Source organism: Pteropus alecto, unplaced genomic scaffold (genome assembly GCF_000325575.1).
Source record: "Pteropus alecto unplaced genomic scaffold, ASM32557v1 scaffold103, whole genome shotgun sequence".
NCBI lineage: Eukaryota > Metazoa > Chordata > Mammalia > Chiroptera > Pteropodidae > Pteropus > Pteropus alecto.
Genome location: NW_006436288.1, coordinates 2,458,983 through 2,479,124, shown reverse-complemented (window position 1 = coordinate 2,479,124; position 20,142 = coordinate 2,458,983). Strand labels below are relative to the sequence as shown.

Here is a 20,142-nt window from a genome sequence, read left to right as displayed (position 1 = left end):
CACCATTCACAAATTCTTTTTGGTAAAGGATTTACTTTGGAAATTCTGAAAAAGAAAGAAATTAAATACAAAGAGATTAGTAAACATATATGTAAATTGAAACAAACAACAACTGTATAAAACATTATTGGTAACAGTGACTATGGAAATAATTTAATTGGCATCAAAACCTTTCACTGTCTTTGTATTGTTCATGAGATATGTAGAGGTATTGATTAATTTTGGATTTTGTTAAGTTAAATATAAATGTTAAAAATTTATTAAAAGTTATCTTAAAGATTAAATGTAATATGTAAAATTTACAATTTAATACAGAAATAAAAATGGAATAAAAAAATCTTAAATGTGCCACTGGGAAAAAAATTTTTAAACTATAAACATGAAAAGCATAGCAAATAAAAGCACAAAATAATATCTTAGAAATAGAACTAAATATATCAGTAATGAGAATAAATATAAATTAGATTTTTAAATTCTATCTATATGCATTACAAGAGAGCTACATAAAATATAAGGATTTATAAAAGTACAAAGAAAAGAAATTGAAAAAATAAAACCAACCAAATACTTAGCTAAACAAAGCTGTCATAGCTAAATTAACTTGACCTAAGTGAATTTAAAGTTTAAGAGGAAACACATTATTATAGACAAAGAGAAACACCGAATAACAATTGAAGGAAAAATTCACTGGGAAGCTACGAAAGTTCTCAACTTTATATACACTTAACAACATGTCTTTAAAATATATAAAGCAAATTTGTGAAAACTGCAAAATTTAAGAAATCTGCAAAAAAAGTGAAGTTTTAATCATTAATGGATTAATCAAGCAGACAAAAATAATTTCATAAAGCCGAGGAAGTTCTGAATAACACAATTAATAAGCTTAATAAAATAAGCAGATATACTGCTCTGAATCCAATAATTAAAGAATATTGTTTATGTAAATATGGAACATTTGTAAAAATTGACCATTAGTCTGAAACAGTCTTTAAAAATACCAAAAAATAAATTCTGTTGACCAACATACAATAAAACTAGAAATCAATAACAAAAGATTTTAAAACCAAAGTATTTAGCAAAATTTAAACTACTGAATAATTCATAAGTCAAAAAAGAAACAATGTCTGAAATACTTGAAACATTTAAAAATTTACATCTTATATAAACTATATCAGAGGATAGAAAAAGAGGAAAATCTCTACAACTCATATTATAAGGCTAGTGTGACTTTTCTATCAAAACAGGACAAGAATAGTATAAGGAAAATTTATATGCCTACCTCACTCATAAACTCAAATATAAAAATCCAAAATAAAATTTTAACAAAACTGTTAGCATTTCTTGCAAAAATATTAGAAAAAAAATGATACATACAACCAAGTAAGAAAGATAGTCTACTTGTGCATGGATAAATTAACATTAGAAAATCTATTATTGTAACACCACATTTAGAGATCAATAGGGAGAAAATATATGACATATCAATAGATGAAGAAAAAACATCAGCTGTAATTTACCATCCTTTAGTTTTAAAAATAATAACTCTTAGCAATTTAGATTAGAATAAATCATTCTTCTTCTAAATAATATTCATCACATACCCTACAAATAGACCACATTATATTGAAGGGAGCACAAAAAGCATTGCCTTTCAAGTTAGGAACAAGGTAAGGATACCTGCTAACTACCATATTCCTACCAATACGATAAAATGAGGAAATAAATCTAAAATATATGATTTTGAAAGGAATATACAGAATAGCATATGTATAGGTTATATAATTGCCTCATGGAAAATCCAAGGAATCTACAGGTAAATGTTTAGAATTAATATGAGAGCTCAAAAAGGTTACTATATTATAAATATAGTATTTTTCAAAAATCTGTAGTGTTCCTAAATATGCCAGTAGAAATTATATTTAAATGTAACTTTTTATAAGAACATTAAACATAATAGATGAAACAAAAGATTGTAAAATCTTTTTGAGAAAATAATTGTGAAACTTTTATAAAAAATATAAGGTAACTAAAAAAAAAAGTTAAAATATATCATGGCTATGGATGGAGAGATTCAATATTCTAAAGATATCATTGCTCCCTAAATTTATCAATAAACCTAAATAAATAACAAGAAAAATCCCAAAAAGATTTTAAATGAAATTTGACAAGTTAATCAAAAAATTATATGAAAAGTCAAAAAGTCAAGAATAGCCCATATAATCTTAATAAAAGGGGGAAACTTGCTCTTCTTGATAGCAAAATTACTAGATGTTTTAGGAAATTAGAAGATATGTTATTGGCACAGGGACAATATCAGTATTACAGGATACAGAAACTAGAAACATTCTCTTTTATGGGAGTCTGAGGACCTGGCACATCAATGAGGAAAGAATGGACTATTACATACAAGGTACTGGAACAATTAGCCTCCCACATAGAAAAAGACAAAATTACTCATGAAATCACCACATGAAAATATTTCCAGATGAATTAAAGATCCAATTGTGAAAAAACGATAAGTAAAACTTTTAAGAGGTTATCTTCATGATATCTCAAAATTTACAACTGAAATGTTTATTGGGATTGCATTGAGTTTATACATTAAGTACAAGAAAATTGATATCTTTAAAATATAAAACCATCTTATCCATGGGCATGGACATTTCCATCCATTCAGATTATGTTCCATCACTATTATGGAAATCTTAGAGTTTTCTTCATTTTATGTACTTATGGTTAAATTAATTCAAAGATATTTTATAGTTTTTATTGATATCACGAAATATATTTTATTTTCATTAAATTTTCCAGTTCTTGACAACGTAGAAAAATGGTATTGTTTTGTCAATTGATCTTGTAAAGGCAAATTTGCTAATCTCTAACTAATTCTAATTGTTCGTTGTTTGAATGATTTTTTAAAATTTATTTAGATAATATCATCTCAAAAAAAAAGGTTTATCTTTCTCTTCTCTGCCACTCTGTTCAGGTTTTATTTCTTTTCTCTCTATATAACATTGGCTGGGGGGTTCCAGTCCTATGATAACTAAAAGTGATAACAATGAGATTCATTCTCTAATCTCTAGTTTTAAAGGAGATGTATTTTAACTTTCTGCATTAAACAGAATGCTTGCCTTAAGATTTTGTCATAAAACCTTTAGTAACATAAGGAATTTCCCACCTGATTTAATAAGATGTTTTATACACTATATACACTTATGATATATATATCTACACAATATATGTATTTATAACTAGTATATATTCAATGTAAATATATTCTAAATACATTAATTTACATAAATATGTTTATATACATATATAAATATAAAATCGATATGTAAAATATATTAAAAAATCAAAAGATATACAACACCATAATGTAGATGCTTTTTCTGCATCAATTTAGGTAATTATATAATTTTTCTCTTTTAATTTATTATTGCAAATAACACTGATATATTTTCTGATGATAAAAAATGCGTGCATTCCTTTTATAAACCTACCTGATAAGTTTGTATAATTATTATTTTTTTCAAATATGTTAGCTAACATTTCATTTAGGATCCTAATATCCACATTCATAATTGACATAGGCCTATAATTTTGTTTTCTTCAGTAGTTTTATTGGGTTTTAAAATTAAGAGCTCACTATTATCTGTAATAACAGGCCATTATAACTTTAATATACTATGAAATTCATTGTGGAGAGATACACTCTTAGCAATTAAAAAACAGAATTTTAAAATATCAAGCGTTCGCTAGTCTCATAAAATGAGCTAAACATGTTTAATTTTTTTTTAATTTTGTGGAACAACTGGTATAAGATAGAAACTTTCTCAGAAGGTTTGTAGGGCTCTACTGGAAAACCATCTCGGCTGGGGGATTCTGGAAGGGAGCTATTTAACGGCCATTTTTATTTCTTTGACGTTTATTCATTTGTTCAAATTTTCTATTTCTTTTGTGCCATTTTGGGGTTTAACACTTCTGTCTCTGCAAAGATATCTTTCTTGTTTGTCTTTCAAATAACACGTCTATAAACGTCTCCTATATTACATTTTGTTCTCTATTTCATCGATTTCTTACTGTATCCTTATAATTCCATTCCTTCTTCTCTTGGGTTCTGCTGTTCCAACTTCTTGAGTTGCAAGCTTAACTCACTTGTTTTCAACCTCCTTTGTTTTCTGATTAATGTATATAAAGCTATTTATTCTCAGCACTAATTTGTCTCTCACAAATTTTGATATGTAGTACCCTCATAATTACTCCGATCTAAGTATTCCTTTATTTCTTTTAATCCTGTATTTTATCCTAGGGCTTCTTCAGTAATATATTTTTTAATTTCCAAATGTTTGGCTCTTTTTTTTTAAGCTATCTTTTTGACATTAAATTCTAATTTTATTGCATTATAATTAGGAAATGTAGCCAATATTATATTGATATTTTGGAATTATTAAAGCTTCTTTTGTGGCATGACAGATTTTGAAAATATAGCAGAAAAACGAATATTCTTTGGTAAGCAGTTTCTGAGTTTCAAAGAAAGATATGTTAAAATAACCGGTTTTTGAATTAATTTGTTTACCTCTGAACTTCTGTAACTAATTGCTTGATTAATTCTCAGGTTGCAAGGTGGAATGCACATGCGTTGAAATGTTAAGTGTACCTCTCGTGATGATTAATGATGGTTATATTTTCCTGTTCTACTGGAGTTTTTTTCAAGATAAAACATACTCCTTTTTAAAAGATTGTTCTTTTTTGATATTTTTTTTTACTTCTATTTTGTCAGACATTAAGATCAATACTCCAACTTTCCTTTGGTTCAAACTTGCTTCAAATAATTTTTTTTATTTTAAACCTTTCTATATCTTTTTTCTAAAATGTGTTGTTTAGAGATTTTATTATTAGACTTCTTTTAAAAAGTTATTCTGATAGTCTGTGTTTAATTGGTGAGTTTGGCCCATTTACATTAACTAGAATTACTAATATATTAGGACTATTTTCTACAACATAACTTTTTTTTACAAAACTAATAATTTCTCACAGTATTTATAATAATTTGTTTATATATCTTCCTACCCCTCTATAGACTGTAATTTTGTTGAGGACCAATATTAATTTTAAAGTATCTGAAATAGAATAGACAGTTTATAAGTATTTATAAAATAAATGAGCAAGTGAATGAATTCTTATTATTGTACTTAGAAATTGCCCTGTCACTAATATGTTAACTTTTTTTTAGAAATTCTATATAGCAAACAATTATGAAGTGCTTCTTATTTGCCAGGCAATGTGTCATGTGTTACATTCGAATACAGATATGGATTGGATATTATCTTCATTCTTTAGAGATCTATAACCTAATATAAACAATATGTAATCTAGAACAAATGCTATGTACACAAACATGTACACAGAGAACTGTTCTAAGTGAGGTAAAGCCCAAGGCATGCAAGCTCATGGTATCCCTTTGAACAAGTTGACAGCGCTAAGCTTCTGTTTCTCCCATAAGAATCTTATAAAAATAAATTTTATTCTCTATATCTCTATAATATTTTGGCTATATTTTATATTCATATGCATATATGAATTTTTTTGTAGTTTCGTTCAGTTGTTCAGAAATAAATACCTTTTATTTCTGGTCCTCTTCAAAGAGTAATAAGATTTACCTCTTTCGTTAGTGGGAATTTTTTCCTTAAAGCCCCAGATAGTTTAAATAATAGGCTATGTGCCATGGCTTATATAAGTTTACTTACAGAATCACTGAAATGTTTCAGTATCTTTTTTCTTTCTTGATCTTTTCTTTCAGGACATTCAAAATGCCTTATGATTCTTTAACTGCCCTGTGTTTAAATAATTAATTCTAATCTTATACCATATGGAAGTCATTCCAACAAGTCAGCACTGCCAAATCTATCCTTGACAGCCTATGTTGTTGGTTTCTTTTTGTGCGACAGAAAAACACACTGGTGAGAAGAGCAGTGAGTCAGTTTTCATACTTATCTTGTAGCATGCACAGGAAAAATCCCAGCCAGATGAACTGTGCCTGGCCCTAGAAGGGGTGAGTCCAGGTATAAAACACAATATGAAGACCAAATGTGGGGGCTGAGAAATCCAAGCTAAGGTTGCCAGACTAGTTAAGGTCAAAATTTACCTCCGGTTTTTCCGGGAATGTTTTTACTTTTGCACAATTGTCCATTTGACTTATTTCTGGCACCAAAACTTAAACATTACTTTTCTCGAGAAAACAGCTAATATCTGAATTCAAGTTCTCTTTCCCAAGAATCTCTGGCTTCAAAACATATATTCCTACAAAACTTCCAGCTCTGGCTTCTGACTTTGTGAAGAAGTTCATATGTCTTCATCGTCTAAAGATGGGAAGAAAGTTCTGAAATTCATTCCAACAAATACAGCACAACTTTTGGGTAAAGGGAAAAGGGTATAAATTTTTTTTCCTTTCAACTATTCAGTAAATGTTCAGTGAAAGTAAAAACAATTGCATGTAGAGAAAGAAGAAAAGCTTGTGAATACCCACAGTCTCTCTTTCTTGTGAATTAATTTTTTGTACATTACTTATAGATAAGACAATGATATTTTTCATTTTCAAACTAAAAAATGTGCTTTGAGTTAAGCTATTTGGCACAAATGAGGGGCTTCTTTTGGTGGATGAGAAAAAAAGTGGAGAAAAGAAACTTTTAATTTAATGAAATAATTAATTAATTTAATTAGTTCTGCCATTTGGCAATCTTTCAGATACTCTTATTTTCTTTCCCTTGAACTTCTTATATCCATAATCTGCAAATATTTGGTGTTGTACATCGAGTCAGTTTCTTTATATGACCTTATGTAACCTACACAGGCCCACTCTGATAGACCAATATTTAAAAATCTAAATGTAAAGATAAGTACAAAAGAGGACAATTTACATTCCACATATAGTAAGGAATATTTCCTGTTTTACTCATCCAGGGGAATTCCTGTTATTCAAGTGATTTTCCTTAAAGAGAAAATATACTTCTTCATGTATTTACACTAGAATTTAATTTTACAATGTTATTATCTGGAAACATTCAGGGAATATTGCTATTTCACAAGGAGGATAATAAGCTAATTTAATAGTTGGATTGCTACATAAACCAGAGGTAGAAAAAAAATATGAGTGAAATAATATTTTTCTCTTCTTTGAGCATATCGATAATTATTTAACTTTTCAAATTATAACAACTTCCTAACTTTACAAGATATTAAATTTATACTTCAATTAAAAGTCAGGGATATTATAAGTACGTGTTATGAGCCTGCTAAAGAGGATGGTTAAGGGAAACTTTATTGCACTCCTGTGGTTTTCAACATTGCACCAGGTTTGCAGATAAAACAACATGTATGGGATTGGAACTACAGAGATGAATAGGATACAAGCACTGACTTCCCGTAAGGACCCTAAAATTCAATGTGGCACACAGTGACTTAGCAGACAATTTAAGTATGCTGCAATGAAATTAGGTAAGATCTATGAAAGGGTTGCTATGAGAACACTCCAGAGGCATTTGACTTAATGTGTGAATTCAGCAAGAGAATTCTTTCTTCTTTCAGCAAGATGGAATTCAGTCTTTCTAGAGATAACAGTTTCCTAGATAATAAATTGGTATCTGGTGAACAAATGTTTCTGGGGTGAAGGAAGAGGAAACAACCAGTGATCGTACCATCAATAGCTGGGGAGAGGATGTGTGGCAAGATGGAGAACAGAAATGCTTGTAATTCAGAAAAGGAGAAGATACATGCTAGTAAAGAAATAAAACAGAGTGGTAAGGGAGTGTTTAAAGGAAGGAGTAATAACCCAGTTGGGAAGCTTGCTTATGTAGTTCATCTTGAAGTAGGTGGCATTTGAGATAAGCCTCCAAAGATGCCCAAGATCACTGTAGACAGAGAGAGACAGGAAAGGAGAAAAAGACAATATACAGTAACATGAGCAAATGTGTGATGGCAAACACTGAAGGACATCTTAGGAACAAGGTGCTCCATTTGGCTTAAGTATTGGTAACATGCTGGGAAATAGTGAATGAAAAGTATGAGAAAGACACCTGGAAATATAGGAAAGGGCATTTAGTGAGCAATTACTATATCTCAGACACTTACTGGGTATTTTACAAAGTTTAAATCATTAAATCTTTACAACAATGTCTGTAGCAATTGTCATCACTCACATGCAACAGTGAGGAAATGACTTATCCAGGGTCACACAGCTAGTTAGAAAAAATAGTAATAGTAACTACTTTCGTGGAATATTTCCTTTATGCCATTTAATCCTCACTACAACCCCGTATCTTACTTTCCATTACCACTCCCATTTTTTTAGATAAAGAAAATGAGAATCAGAGAAATGGCAGTGGTCACTAAGTGACAGAGCAGAATTCTCATTTCGTCCTGCTGACTCAAAAGTGCATGTTCTTTTCCGCAACCTATTATGTCACCAGAAAATTGGGGATACATATAAGAGGGATATTGGCTTAATTCAAGCAATGGGCAGCTACTGTATATTTTTAAGATGAATATGACCCAAAGGCTAACCTCAAAGACTTCGCAGTCTGGTGGAAAAGCAAAACAAACAAGTGTTCATGTCAGGTTACTAATCCCATACCCCAGGCCATATTCATTTCACCTGCCCTTCAATTGCTCTCTCAAAACAGGACAAAACAAAAAAATTACGTTATATCTGTAACACAGGGCCTCCAGGCCCAGAACCTGCACCTAGGCTTTGGATATTCCAAAAAGGATTTGGTCCTCCAGGAGGACCAAAGCGGTGAGACATGCTGTTTATTACTCACAAGGCAGGAAAGCTCTGATGGCAGCCAGTGGGAGCTGCAAAAACCGCACCGGGCCAGGAGCAAGCAAAGTTTTGTACACACAAGCAGAGAGAGGTGTTATCTCATTGGAGCAAGATGTGCTACTCGGTTACAGGAGCAGATAACGTCCATGGGAGCAGCAAAAAAAACATCCTTGGGAGTAGGCACTGCCAAAAGCCCTGTGTGTGCTGCCTTCCTTGGCTGCTAGAGAGGCAGCCATCAGTCTTCTGAGTATGTGGAGGGGCTAGGTTCTGAGTCAACCCCACAATATCTTGTTCCCATCAGTTTATCTTCCCTTCTTACTCCCACTCATTTCTCTCTTACCAAAAGCCAGAGAAAGAACGCCAATAAAAAAAAAATTATTTTTTAAATCTCTCATTCCTTCAACAAAATAAAAGTCTCTTTCAAAATCCCATAGTGGCAAAAAATAAATAATCTAGGATTATGAGAAAGACAGGAAACACAAAGAATGATAAATTAAAAGAATCAGAGTAAGGAGTGAAACCCCCAAGATTCAGATAAGCACTGGTTATAGGATTGCTTAAGTGAATGCCATCGGGCAGGGCTGAATTAAATTTCCACAGGTCATTCCAACCCACATGTCATTGCATTAGTTTCATCACAATTCTATCAGAAAGAAATCAGATGTGAAAACAATCTCTTATTTCGCATCCTGTTCACTTCGTCAAAGACATGTTCTGTACTATACTCTCCCTAATATTAACCCGAAAAACATTCCTTCGTCCTCTCAAAACTTTTTTTCTGAATTTCATCCTATTTCCAGGGTTTGCAATGACTAGTTGATAAAATAAAGGAGAGGAATTTAAGAGTTTCAGATCTCTTTCACAAGATTTTTCTCTGACTAAATCCTGGCTAAAAAGATTGACTTTTCTGTACCAAGGATTTCAAAACATATCAACGTCCAACTCAAATAAAGTTATCTGACTACACTGGGAAATAACAGCAGACAGCGCTTACTTGGGAGGCAGTGATTTGAATGGAATTTTTGCAAAGAGTGTTACTAGTGATTTTCAGGCCCGGGGATGGACATCCAAACACCTGTCAACAGCCCTAGTTCTGAAAGCATCACTTGCAAAATAGCATTAAGAACAGAGTGTTCTTTCAAATACTGGATGATATAATAATTTATCTTGTCTATCTATTTCAAAGATGAAATAATCTAGAAGCACAAAATTACAGAAGTATATTCAAACTCATGTTTAAAAAGAGAATTAAATGATTTGTTCAAAAGGCACGCAGGCATTGCACGGCAATGTCAGAACTAAACTGAGTTTTTTCAGCTCTCAATTTGGTTCCTAGTGGATGATACTTTGCTGATTCAATCACTCTCACTTTTTGCATTTTCTTCTCTGCTTCGACCATCCTCAGCAATCGGTTATTTGAATCTCTACTACTGGAGAAAAATGGAAGTAACACTAAACCAATAGAGTTAAACCAATCATTTCCCAGAAGGTTCTGTCTATGATTCCCTAGATGCTCCTCCCATACTTGAGTTTGACATTTATTTTCACTTAGTTCAGCTAAGACAAATTAAGAAGATGACTGAGGGATTGGGTGCATGGGAAGCTGTGTCGATAAAGAAATATGAGATGTAGAATCCATTCAAGGGGCTTCCCTTAAAAGAACAAAAGTAAGAGGTCAGCACTGTCCCATGAAGTTGACTAGATTTCTGTTTCTCATGTCATTTTTCTTTGATGTCTTAGAAAGTGATTTCTGTATTTATTTTCAGAGTTGCTGCTTCTGAACTGTTCTCTCCTTTGCCTTTTTCCATTTCTGGCAAGAGTGAAGGTTTTAATGCTGTCGGTAAAATAATAACGTAAACTCCATAAAACCAACATTCTGTAAATAAAGCTGAATCTTGTGGAACAGAAGAAAAAAATCTGACTGAAGCCAGAAAAATTATTCAAAGAAACAAAATGCCTAACAGTCTGAAAAAGAGTTTGAGAAAGAATAAGCAAAGCCAAAGAGAAGAGGAAACACGTTAACTTTATTATTGCTGTGCCATTATGCTAGTCACAGAAATATTATAGAAAAGGGGTAACTCTTTTGGTATATTCTCCAGTAAATATATTTTTTTGAGAAACTTCTCCCCACATTAATTCCTGGCAGATCTGCCAATGTTTCCTCTCTTCCATTATCTCCCTGAATTCACAATTACCTGAGCTTGTCCTCAGTGCTTTTTGCAATGTTCCGCTAACAAAGCTATTTCTGGATTGCCACAGAAAAGGTAAGCTCAAAGAGAAAACATATCACTTGGTCTTCTCCAAGGCCAACTGGCTGCTTAAACAAAATTTTAAGGAAGAGGAACCAGTAATTAAGTTTGTGATCTAAGAGCACACTTGATTCATGGGAATAATCTGTATTTTTCTCCACTATATTTTCAGCTTAGAATTGTCACACAATAGATGCACAATACATTTGCTGGACTGATGGACAGATAAAAAAGGACTAAAATCATGATGCTAATTCTGGCCTTGGAAGGTGTGGTCCTGCTTCTTTTTTCCTTCTGAGGGCAGGTGGAAGAGGTGAACTTGTATTACTCTCTGGCTTCCATCACCTCAGTTATTCCACATTGTCAATCTCACCTGAGATTCCTGTCCAATTTTAAAAATTCTCAATTATATCACTGTTTCTCTCATACCTTTGTTATCTCTTCTGGAAGGGTCTTCAAATATTCTCTCCACTGAAGAATACTCCTCTTTGGTTAGGGGGAAATATATACATATATTTTATAATTATTTAAAATCCAAACATAAGTTGGAGCTTCATGTGCTCATCTTTATAAGATATCCCAATTAAAAAAATATAAACTAGCAGCCAACATTAATTAAAAACAATTTCAATATTTTCTGGCAATTCTCAATGTTTTACAGTCTCAAACAATCCTGTGTATAACCAAAGAAACTCTTATTTGTCTTTTCCCATTATTCACGTTTAGTATGTCTCAGACACTACAGCTGCCTCAAAGCTTTTCTCTTTACAACTCAATCTCTATCAAACACTCTTCCATCCAGCACAGGAAACCTACAAGGCTCTTCTCATGTCTTCCTGTCCACCTTTTTTCCACCTCCATTTTTTTTTTCTCTTCTCTTAGCCCTTCCTATCCCCCATCATGAAGCCCCCATGCTGGCTCTTCACAAGTCCTCTTCATAAAAAGGCATAACTGGAGCTGGCACTCACAAAATTGTCTTTGGGTTGGGAATGATATGGAAAAAGAGAGGAAAAAAGGGCTCTGAATTATCGCACATGTTAATAATGAAATTTAGTACAGGAGAACCAAGGAATAGATGGAAAACAATAGAAAGAAAAGATGAGCGACTGATGAGAAACACCTCGCAACAGATAATGTTAGCCTTACAAAAAGCAAGATGATAAAGAGAAATGCTTACAAGTTTAAGAAATCCAGTAGAAGCAGTGATAAAAATGGCATATGAAAAAAAGTGAAGCTTAAATTGAAAAGAGAAGTGTAAGATTTTAGAGTTTGAATTCAGAGATTGTAAAAATAAACAATTGTGATGTCAGAAGGCTGACGGAGCCCAGTTGTCATTTGAACTTGGGAGTAGAGGAGACATTTAGAATCTGGCTGGAAAAGACCGAGTTAATGTCCATTACAAAGCACATGTTTGTAGCTGGAAAAAGAGAAATTCTTTTTAATTCTGGAGATGGGATGTGGGGAGGTTAAGTAGCCTACTCACTTTAGAGGTGAAATATTGGAACTAAACTTGTTTCATATTGTGTTAATTGGGGATTACTGACTGAGTACATCTAAATGCTATATGAACAAGCCATGGCTAACTTGTTCCCCCAAAACCATGCAATGTATTAAACTGAATTTTGTACTTTAAATTATTTATTGACAATATAATGATTTCAATGATTTATCTTGAAAAAGGGACACAGAAGCCAAACACTGAGAGAAAGTTTGTGATTTAAAGAGAGGAACAACCACAAATCTTACGAGTAGAAATCATGATGATTGAATTTATCAGAGATGAACATAACATTGTCTTATTTTTTATTTAATATGTCTTCTTTAATATTTTTCACACAAAAAAAGTATATCTCTCAACATGAAAAAATCTGAAGAGAAAACCAGAATTTTATTGGCCCCTCAGAATTCATTCATCTTTCAGATTACAAATGAGCTATTTTCTTTAACAGGGAATCCTTTAGTATTTCTAAAAGCTCTTCACAGGGTGAAGGTTGGGAGGGAAAGCCATGCCAATAAGACGAAAAGAGGAATGAGGCATGAGGCTCCACCTAGTTATTTATCACTGCTCCTTAAAATAAATCATTATTGAAAAGAACACCCACCCACCCCCAGCCCAGCCTTTTGCTCTTCCAGAGACACATCTGATAGAAAGGTTTACTAATTGTTCAAGAAGCAAAAAAAAAAAGCTCAGCCAGAGGCATCAGATTGCAATATCCTCCTGTAAGAAAAGAAAAAGCACTTCTGATATTGAGAGTATAGTGGAAGTGTGTGTGTGTGTGTGTGTGTGTGTGTGTGAGAGAGAGAGAGAGAGAGAGAGAGAGAGATTGAGAGAGAGAGAGAGAGAATCTGTGTTTAAGGATAAAGAACAAAGTGAATACAGTAAGTAGCTATTACTTACTCCTTTAGGGATGTGTCTTTTTTGTTTCTAGATCCCTCACAGCACCTAGCACAGTACCTTGCATCTCATCTGCCACTCACTTAAAAGCATAGTGAATTCGTTAGTTATCAGGACAATGCCTTCAGAAAATGAGACATGGGCACCTCCTTGTCCTTGCTGTACTTTAGATATGTGACATCTAGCCTAAGAGAGCATTAAGACACAGGTCTGGACTCAAGTTACAAAACTGGATTGGCAAGTTAACAACGGAGTCAACTGAGGAAACAGAGCTCACTCACAGAGCCACCGAACATCTCCACGCTACTGAGCACTTGAAAAATGCAAAAGGTGCATATCACCAGGCAAATGCCCAGCTGGTCCCGGGTTGCTCATTCAGCCCTACTGGGAACCTAAGTCTAAATTAGAACAGCATAAGAAGTGAAGTCCTTTCTTCCCCAGAACCGTTCACCCACCCATCAAGGGAATGAGCAGAACACTATGGCTCTGTTTGAGGACCAAACCTGAAAGGCCAGCAGTCAGGGCCAGGAGGGTAGATCAGAATTGAATGGAATTTTTGCAAAGAGTGTTACTAGTGATCTTCAGGCCCGGGGATGGAATTAGAAAGGCAAACACGTGTTTGTGACAACTCCCTTCTCTGTGGACCTTTGCCCAAGTCTGGTCTCAAACCCAGGGCAGCCACAACTTCTACATCAGGGCAGCATCCTACCATAGCACAGTCACATTCGCGAGTAAAGGAAAACTGCCCACCCAGAGGAGATAATATCTGGAAGGAATGAATATTTGGGAAAAGTCCCAGTGCTAGTTTAGTGCCAACCAGTCCCCACCTTCTCCGGCCCCCTCCTACTGGTTCCTCCCCTTTCAGCTGCTCTAGTTCTTATAAAAAGTCCACAGCCTTTCACTAACAGCCTATAGGAGCCTCTCTCCCTACAGCTGCTGCACAAGACAGAGAGACCAACCCACAGGATCGCTGAGAGACCATGAAGAGCCTGCTGCTTCTCTCCATTCTGGCTGCCTTGGCCGTGGTAGCTCTGTGTTATGGTGAGAAATCTTTCTCTGGCCATTTCTCTGGATTTTCTTTTCTGCGTCTGACTTCAGTTGACTTCTATTTTTCCTCTCCCTCCTCCTTTCCTGTCCCTTTCTCTATTCTAATCTGAGGGTATCATTAATTTAACATGTCCCAAGTCTCAAGTCCCATGTCTGTTCCAACAAGTCGTTTTTATATCTTAACCAGCCTCTTGTATGCAACTTATTAGGCGAGTCCTTTCTATAGCAAGTCACTAGATACTTGGAAACTTTGTTATTTCAGAAAGAAGGTATGGGAATTCTCAGCCTCTGAGTTCTCATTTTCAAGAATGTTTATTTTGACTTTGGTAACAATTCGTTAAAGATGTTGATTGAATCACTTACCTTTAAAAATCAGTTTTCACATGAAGTGTTAAGTATAGCTCTCTCTAGGGACAGGACGACAATCTCATGAACTTACTACATGTGTTTGGTAAATTAATTTAAAAATGAAGTTTTACATTTAAAGACTCTCAGAGAAAAATTAATTTCATAATTTCTATGTCAAAAGATAAATCTTGCCTGGTTTCTGTGTGTTAACTATATCTATGTTTGTTCAAAGCCTATGAAAGAAAATCTGAATCAAAATTACTTAGATCATTCAGGCTTATGCTTCAAAAATCCGTATATTTTAGCTGTTCTTAAGCCAAAATTATATTAACAACTCTATGTGTTTTATTTCTAACTCCTGAAATTATTCACAAGCTTTCTGTATCAGAGGATTTAGTTTCTTGACCTCCCTTTGAACTTCTCAAGCAAATTCACTTGCTTACAAATATAAGTCTCTCATTGCCAAATTTACCTGCTAGAAAGGTAGAAAGAAGGAACGTGGTAGAAAGAAGAAATCTTCTGGTTTAGTGTCATCTCAGTTCTTTCTCTGAACTGGCATTGTGCCCGGTGGGAGTTGTGAGCTGGAGACAGTGGTTTTTGTGGCTGCCCGTTTAACACAGGTTCTTAAGAGGGTTTTGGAACCTCCTAGAAGCCTGTCTCCGAAAAGCCCAGCTGAGCATCTGCCCTTCCTGCCTGGAGAAACCTGGCTGTCTTCGAGACCCTTTTGTCCCTTCCTCAACTCTGCTCTCCGACAGGTCCCAAGTTAATCAGAGGAGATGACTCTCTGGAGACGTGTGTAACACTTAAACTGTCTTATTTCACCAGCCTTAAAACCTCAGAGCCCTTAGGAAATTTCAGCCAGAGCCCTTAGGAAATTTCAGCCAAGACAGTGTTCACGAGCTTCTTCAACATCAGAAAAACTGAAGTGTAAACATATCCGCAGCAAGGACAAAGCTAGAAAAACAACTCATGAATCCTAAATGCCTAAAATGTGAAATAACTATATTGCTAAATATAGTCCTGACATCTTTTTGAGTCTTTCCTCTCCTTTCTCAATATTTAGACTATTGCAATGTGTGATAAATAACAATAAAATAAATCTTTTCTTTTTAATTCTAGAATCTCATGAAAGCATGGAATCCTATGAAATTGGTAAGTGAATATTTATTTGACTTCCTTATTTAAATCTCATGTATTAACGGATCTCTCCCTGTTCTTAAAAAGACAAAATGTTAATACATATAACAGAGGGAAAAGAGGACTCTTTTTGGAAAACTAAAGTAAATTTTAAAATCCAATGACTATAAAAATCTCCAAATGATCATATTTTTAAAGCTCGAAGCAGTGTAATATGGCATTTAAACTGCACCCAGCATACTTAGGAGCCATAAAATCTCATTTGGAAATTTTAAGTTGGCACTACATCAACCACACAGATGGAAAACAAGGAGTAATGACAAATGGCAAAGTACGGAATTGAAGGCCAAGTCAGCTAGGAGACCACAGACGTCAACATTCCGTAGAATGCTATTGAATTTCTGAACTTATAAAGACTGAGTATAGGAGGAAATAACATATCATTCATTTTCAATTCATTCATTATTTTTGCCATGTTTAAACTGTTTCATTTACTAGTAATCTCAAGGTATGCTTTACAAGTCCTCAGGACAGAGAGAATTTCTCCTCAAAGGAATTTTAAAAACACACTGAATGGAAATATCAGAATTGAAAAAGGCAAAGTGATTGCCCAAAGGCAAAACAAACAAACAGAAATTGCAGCAGCCAATGTGACAAGTCTCAAAGACACTTCAGTGGGTTATTAATTTCTTTTTACCAAGCAGTTTATGAAATCTGCTTATCTTCTCCCTTTGATTTTTACATATCCCTAAATAAAATGAATGCATTAATGAGCTTTCAAACTCATTTGTGTTAGGGAATATTCATGGAAATGTTTTCAGTGACTGTTTCCCTAAAACTGCAATTGTTTGTTTCTGTTTTAAGGTCCCTTCCTTAACAGGAGAAATGCTCATACTTTTATATCCCAACAGCAGAGATGGAGAGCTAAAGCCCAAGAGAGGTGAGTAATAAAATTTAACTTTGGGTGAGGAACACACAATGCAATACTCATATGATGTATAATTGAATTGTACAATTGAAACCTACATAATTTTATTAACCAATGTCTACCCAATAAATTTAATTAAAAAAATAATTAATTAATTAATTTTTTTAAAAAAACTTAGTGGGGGGGGGAGTAATTTTTCCCAGTGTAGCAGCTCAGATCTGAAAGGAGTGAAAAATGGGTTTTCTAATTATATATTATTTCTAATTGTATCCCCAAATCAAAGAATTTTAAAACTATATACAGAAAACAACTGAATTTCTAGAAGACTATTTTGTAAAAGACTCAAAAATGAAGAGGAGGGAGGACAGAAAGGACAGAAAGAAAATTTGTTTGCATTTTTTAAATTTCCCTTGTTCCACTTTTCATCCCTGTTCTTCAAATATCTCTTAATATTAGGGGGAGGGGAGCGGCAAATGGACCTCTCTCCAATATTTCCTTCCTCCTTTTTTCTTTTCTTTTTTCTGATTTCTCCACTTTCTTCGTGCTTCTTAATCTGGGCTTCTTTTTTTTTTTTTTTCCCTTTCTAGAATCCGAGAACGTACCAAGCCTTTCCAAGAGCTCAACCGGGAAGCCTGTGATGACTTCAAACTTTGCGAACGCTATGCCATGGTTTATGGCTACAATGCTGCCTACAATCGCTATTTCCGGCAGCGTGGCAAATGAAATTGAAAAAAGTCTCTTTCCAGAGCCTGGTGCCTGATTTTGTATTCCTTTGCAGTAGCATCACTGAACCATATAGGCACATACGAATTGCTTGTTTCTTAAATGTTCTCATCTGGCTGCGCCCCTCCTTCCTGCTCCCAGATTGATAAATAATGGAAGTGCAGTGTAGTGAAGGTCAAAGGGGAGTTACGATGTGAGATTATTAACATAATAAACTTCTGGTTGGATACTTTCATTTTGTGAGTCTGATTTCTTCTGGGAAAATGCTGAGATATTTAAATCATTAACACAGCAGAGGAGATTCTGTTAATCATGTTCCCGTGTTGATTAGAAGCATAGCTTCACAGAAAGAATGAACCTTAGAAGACATTCACCCAGCCACAGTCTAGACTCCCTACCCTGGAGTCAGTGAATGATCGCTTATTAGGTGTTTTCAATAATTTTCAAACATCATAGATGTTTGAAAGGAGAATCATATGATCCTCCTGCTCCCCAACTTTAAATGGCCCCTCAGTTCCTTCTGTGTGGATTTCTGACTCTGAAGCCTGGCTCATCACCCTCCCCTGAATGTTATTTCCCAAGATTCACAGTTTTGACTCTTAACTTGGGCCAGGAAAATATGTTTACCTTCAGAATCACCAGAGACTTTTAAATAAGGAAATGGTGGAATTTTGGAGCCAGAAGATGCTAGAGCTCCTTGAGGCCTGATTTGCTGATGAGGAAATGAATCTCCAGAGGCTTCTAGCTTGGTAGTTAGAGACAGAGGCCAGGAATTAGCAATCCCACTTCCGACCTTGTTCTTTTCCATCGTAAGAACTGATCATGCCCACCCTTTACATCCATTACTTCCCGCCCACTGTCTTCATCTCTCTAGTGGAGTATCTTTCTACACGTTCAAAATTTTTGCAAAACTCAAGCACTTTATGAAATTGGTGATGACTAAATCCACCCAGCTCCCATCACACTACTCAAGCCAGTATCCAGTTTTTTAAGAATTTATGTAAAGAATCCAGTGCTTGATTCTTTATATAAATGATATTAATCAATTCATTTGAATTTGATTAAAGTTTCTTTTTATATATATTTATCTGCATTATGGTAATTTCTTTGGGGGCAAACACTGTGACAATGAGGGCAACGTTTTTCTCTCGCTATAGCTTTGGTACTATTTTCTGTTCAAAAGATTATTCAACAAAAGCTGAATAAACGACAGACTAGTCATACCTAGGAGTGATCACCCAGTTCTGAAACTGTTAGATTCGTCATAATAATGTGTGTTGTATAATTTAAACCATCATCATATTAATACAATGATGAGAATTTTAGAATTTTCTAAGCTCTTCTGCGTACCCATTAAATCTTAGAACTCAGAAGATGGGTAATATGTACTAGATGGTAAAATTGAGACTCAGGGAGGTAACTTTCTGAAGACATTGCAGTAGATGCAGGGGTGTGCCACTCAGACTGAGAAATTATGCCCCTGACCACTAGAAATATTGGCAGCTGATGTTTCCCAACTAAGGATTTGAGTGCAACTTTCTACAGACCTTTAGAGCTCTCTCTGTACACATCTTTGTCCTCTCTGGTACCTTTCTCTGAAACTGCTAGCCACCTCTCTGGACCCCCAGCTCTGTCTCCTCCATTTAGGAAAGCTATAAGGGTCTGCTTGGGTTTCATTTTCTGCCCCATGGCCTCAAAACTTTCCGGGAAGTTAGTTGAGCAGCTATAGGGCTCATCTCATTTGTTTTCTATCTCTTATGCATCAATATCGAGTAACCTAAAAGAAAGAAAAATATAGAGAAAAGGTAGAACAAAAAAACAAGAGAAAAAATGAAAACAAATGGCAAAATAGACTTAAACCTACCTCAATAATCTCATTATATGTAAATAGTCTAAACAGTTCAATTTTTTTACTTCTACATATTATAGATCCTACAGTAAATTTTTATTATTTTTGCTTTAAACATTCAATTTTTATTAAAAGGCTTAGATATTACAAAAAATATCTCATACATTACCCATGTAGTTTCCACTTCCCGTGTTTTCATTCTCTTGCATGTATCTAGATCTCTTTCTGTCATTTTCCTTCTGCTTGAATGACTTCCTTCACTATTTTTTATAGTGTATGTCTGCTGGATTCTTTAAGTTTTGAAATTTTGCCTTCATATTTGAGAGATATTTTCATTGCATACAGAATTCTGCGTTGCCAGTTTTTTCTTTTAATTCTTTTAAGATGTTGTTCCACTGTCTTCTAGTTTATATCGTTTCTAATATAAAATTTGTCGTAATTCTTATCTTTAGTCCTTTGTGTGTACTACTGTGTCTTATCTCTGGCTGCTTCCAAGGTTTTTCTCTTTAGCACCGGTTTTAACCAAATTGATTATAATGTACCTCGATGTGGTTTTTCTTGGTGTTTTTTTTTGTTTGGTGGTTGTTGTTGTTGTTGTTGTTGTTGTCCTTCTTCTTCTTCTTCTTCTTTTTCTTCTTCTTCTTC

The 20,142-nt window shown here is 34.1% G+C and overlaps 1 protein-coding gene across 1 annotated transcript; it reads left to right on the top strand.

Moving 5' to 3' along the window:
- Nucleotides 1-14,350: 14,350 nt before the first annotated feature.
- Nucleotides 14,351-17,883, top strand: MGP (matrix Gla protein). Its single transcript, XM_006912649.3, has 4 exons — nt 14,351-14,506; nt 15,980-16,012; nt 16,862-16,937; nt 17,513-17,883. The coding sequence occupies exons 1-4, from the start codon at nt 14,446-14,448 to the stop codon at nt 17,646-17,648; spliced, it is 306 nt and encodes a 101-aa protein (XP_006912711.1). The 5' UTR covers nt 14,351-14,445; the 3' UTR covers nt 17,649-17,883.
- The last annotated feature ends 2,259 nt before the right edge of the window (nt 17,884-20,142 follow it).

What these genes read in the sequence shown, in the direction of transcription:
- MGP (XM_006912649.3), top strand. Translation starts at nt 14,446, where the DNA reads ATGAAGAGCCTGCTGCTTCTCTCCATTCTGGCTGCCTTGGCCGTGGTA. An exon ending in CGTGGTAGCTCTGTGTTATG is followed by an intron (nt 14,507 to 15,979) that starts GTGAGAAATCTT and finishes TTTTAATTCTAG; the next exon opens with AATCTCATGAAAGCATGGAA. An exon ending in CATGGAATCCTATGAAATTG is followed by an intron (nt 16,013 to 16,861) that starts GTAAGTGAATAT and finishes TTCTGTTTTAAG; the next exon opens with GTCCCTTCCTTAACAGGAGA.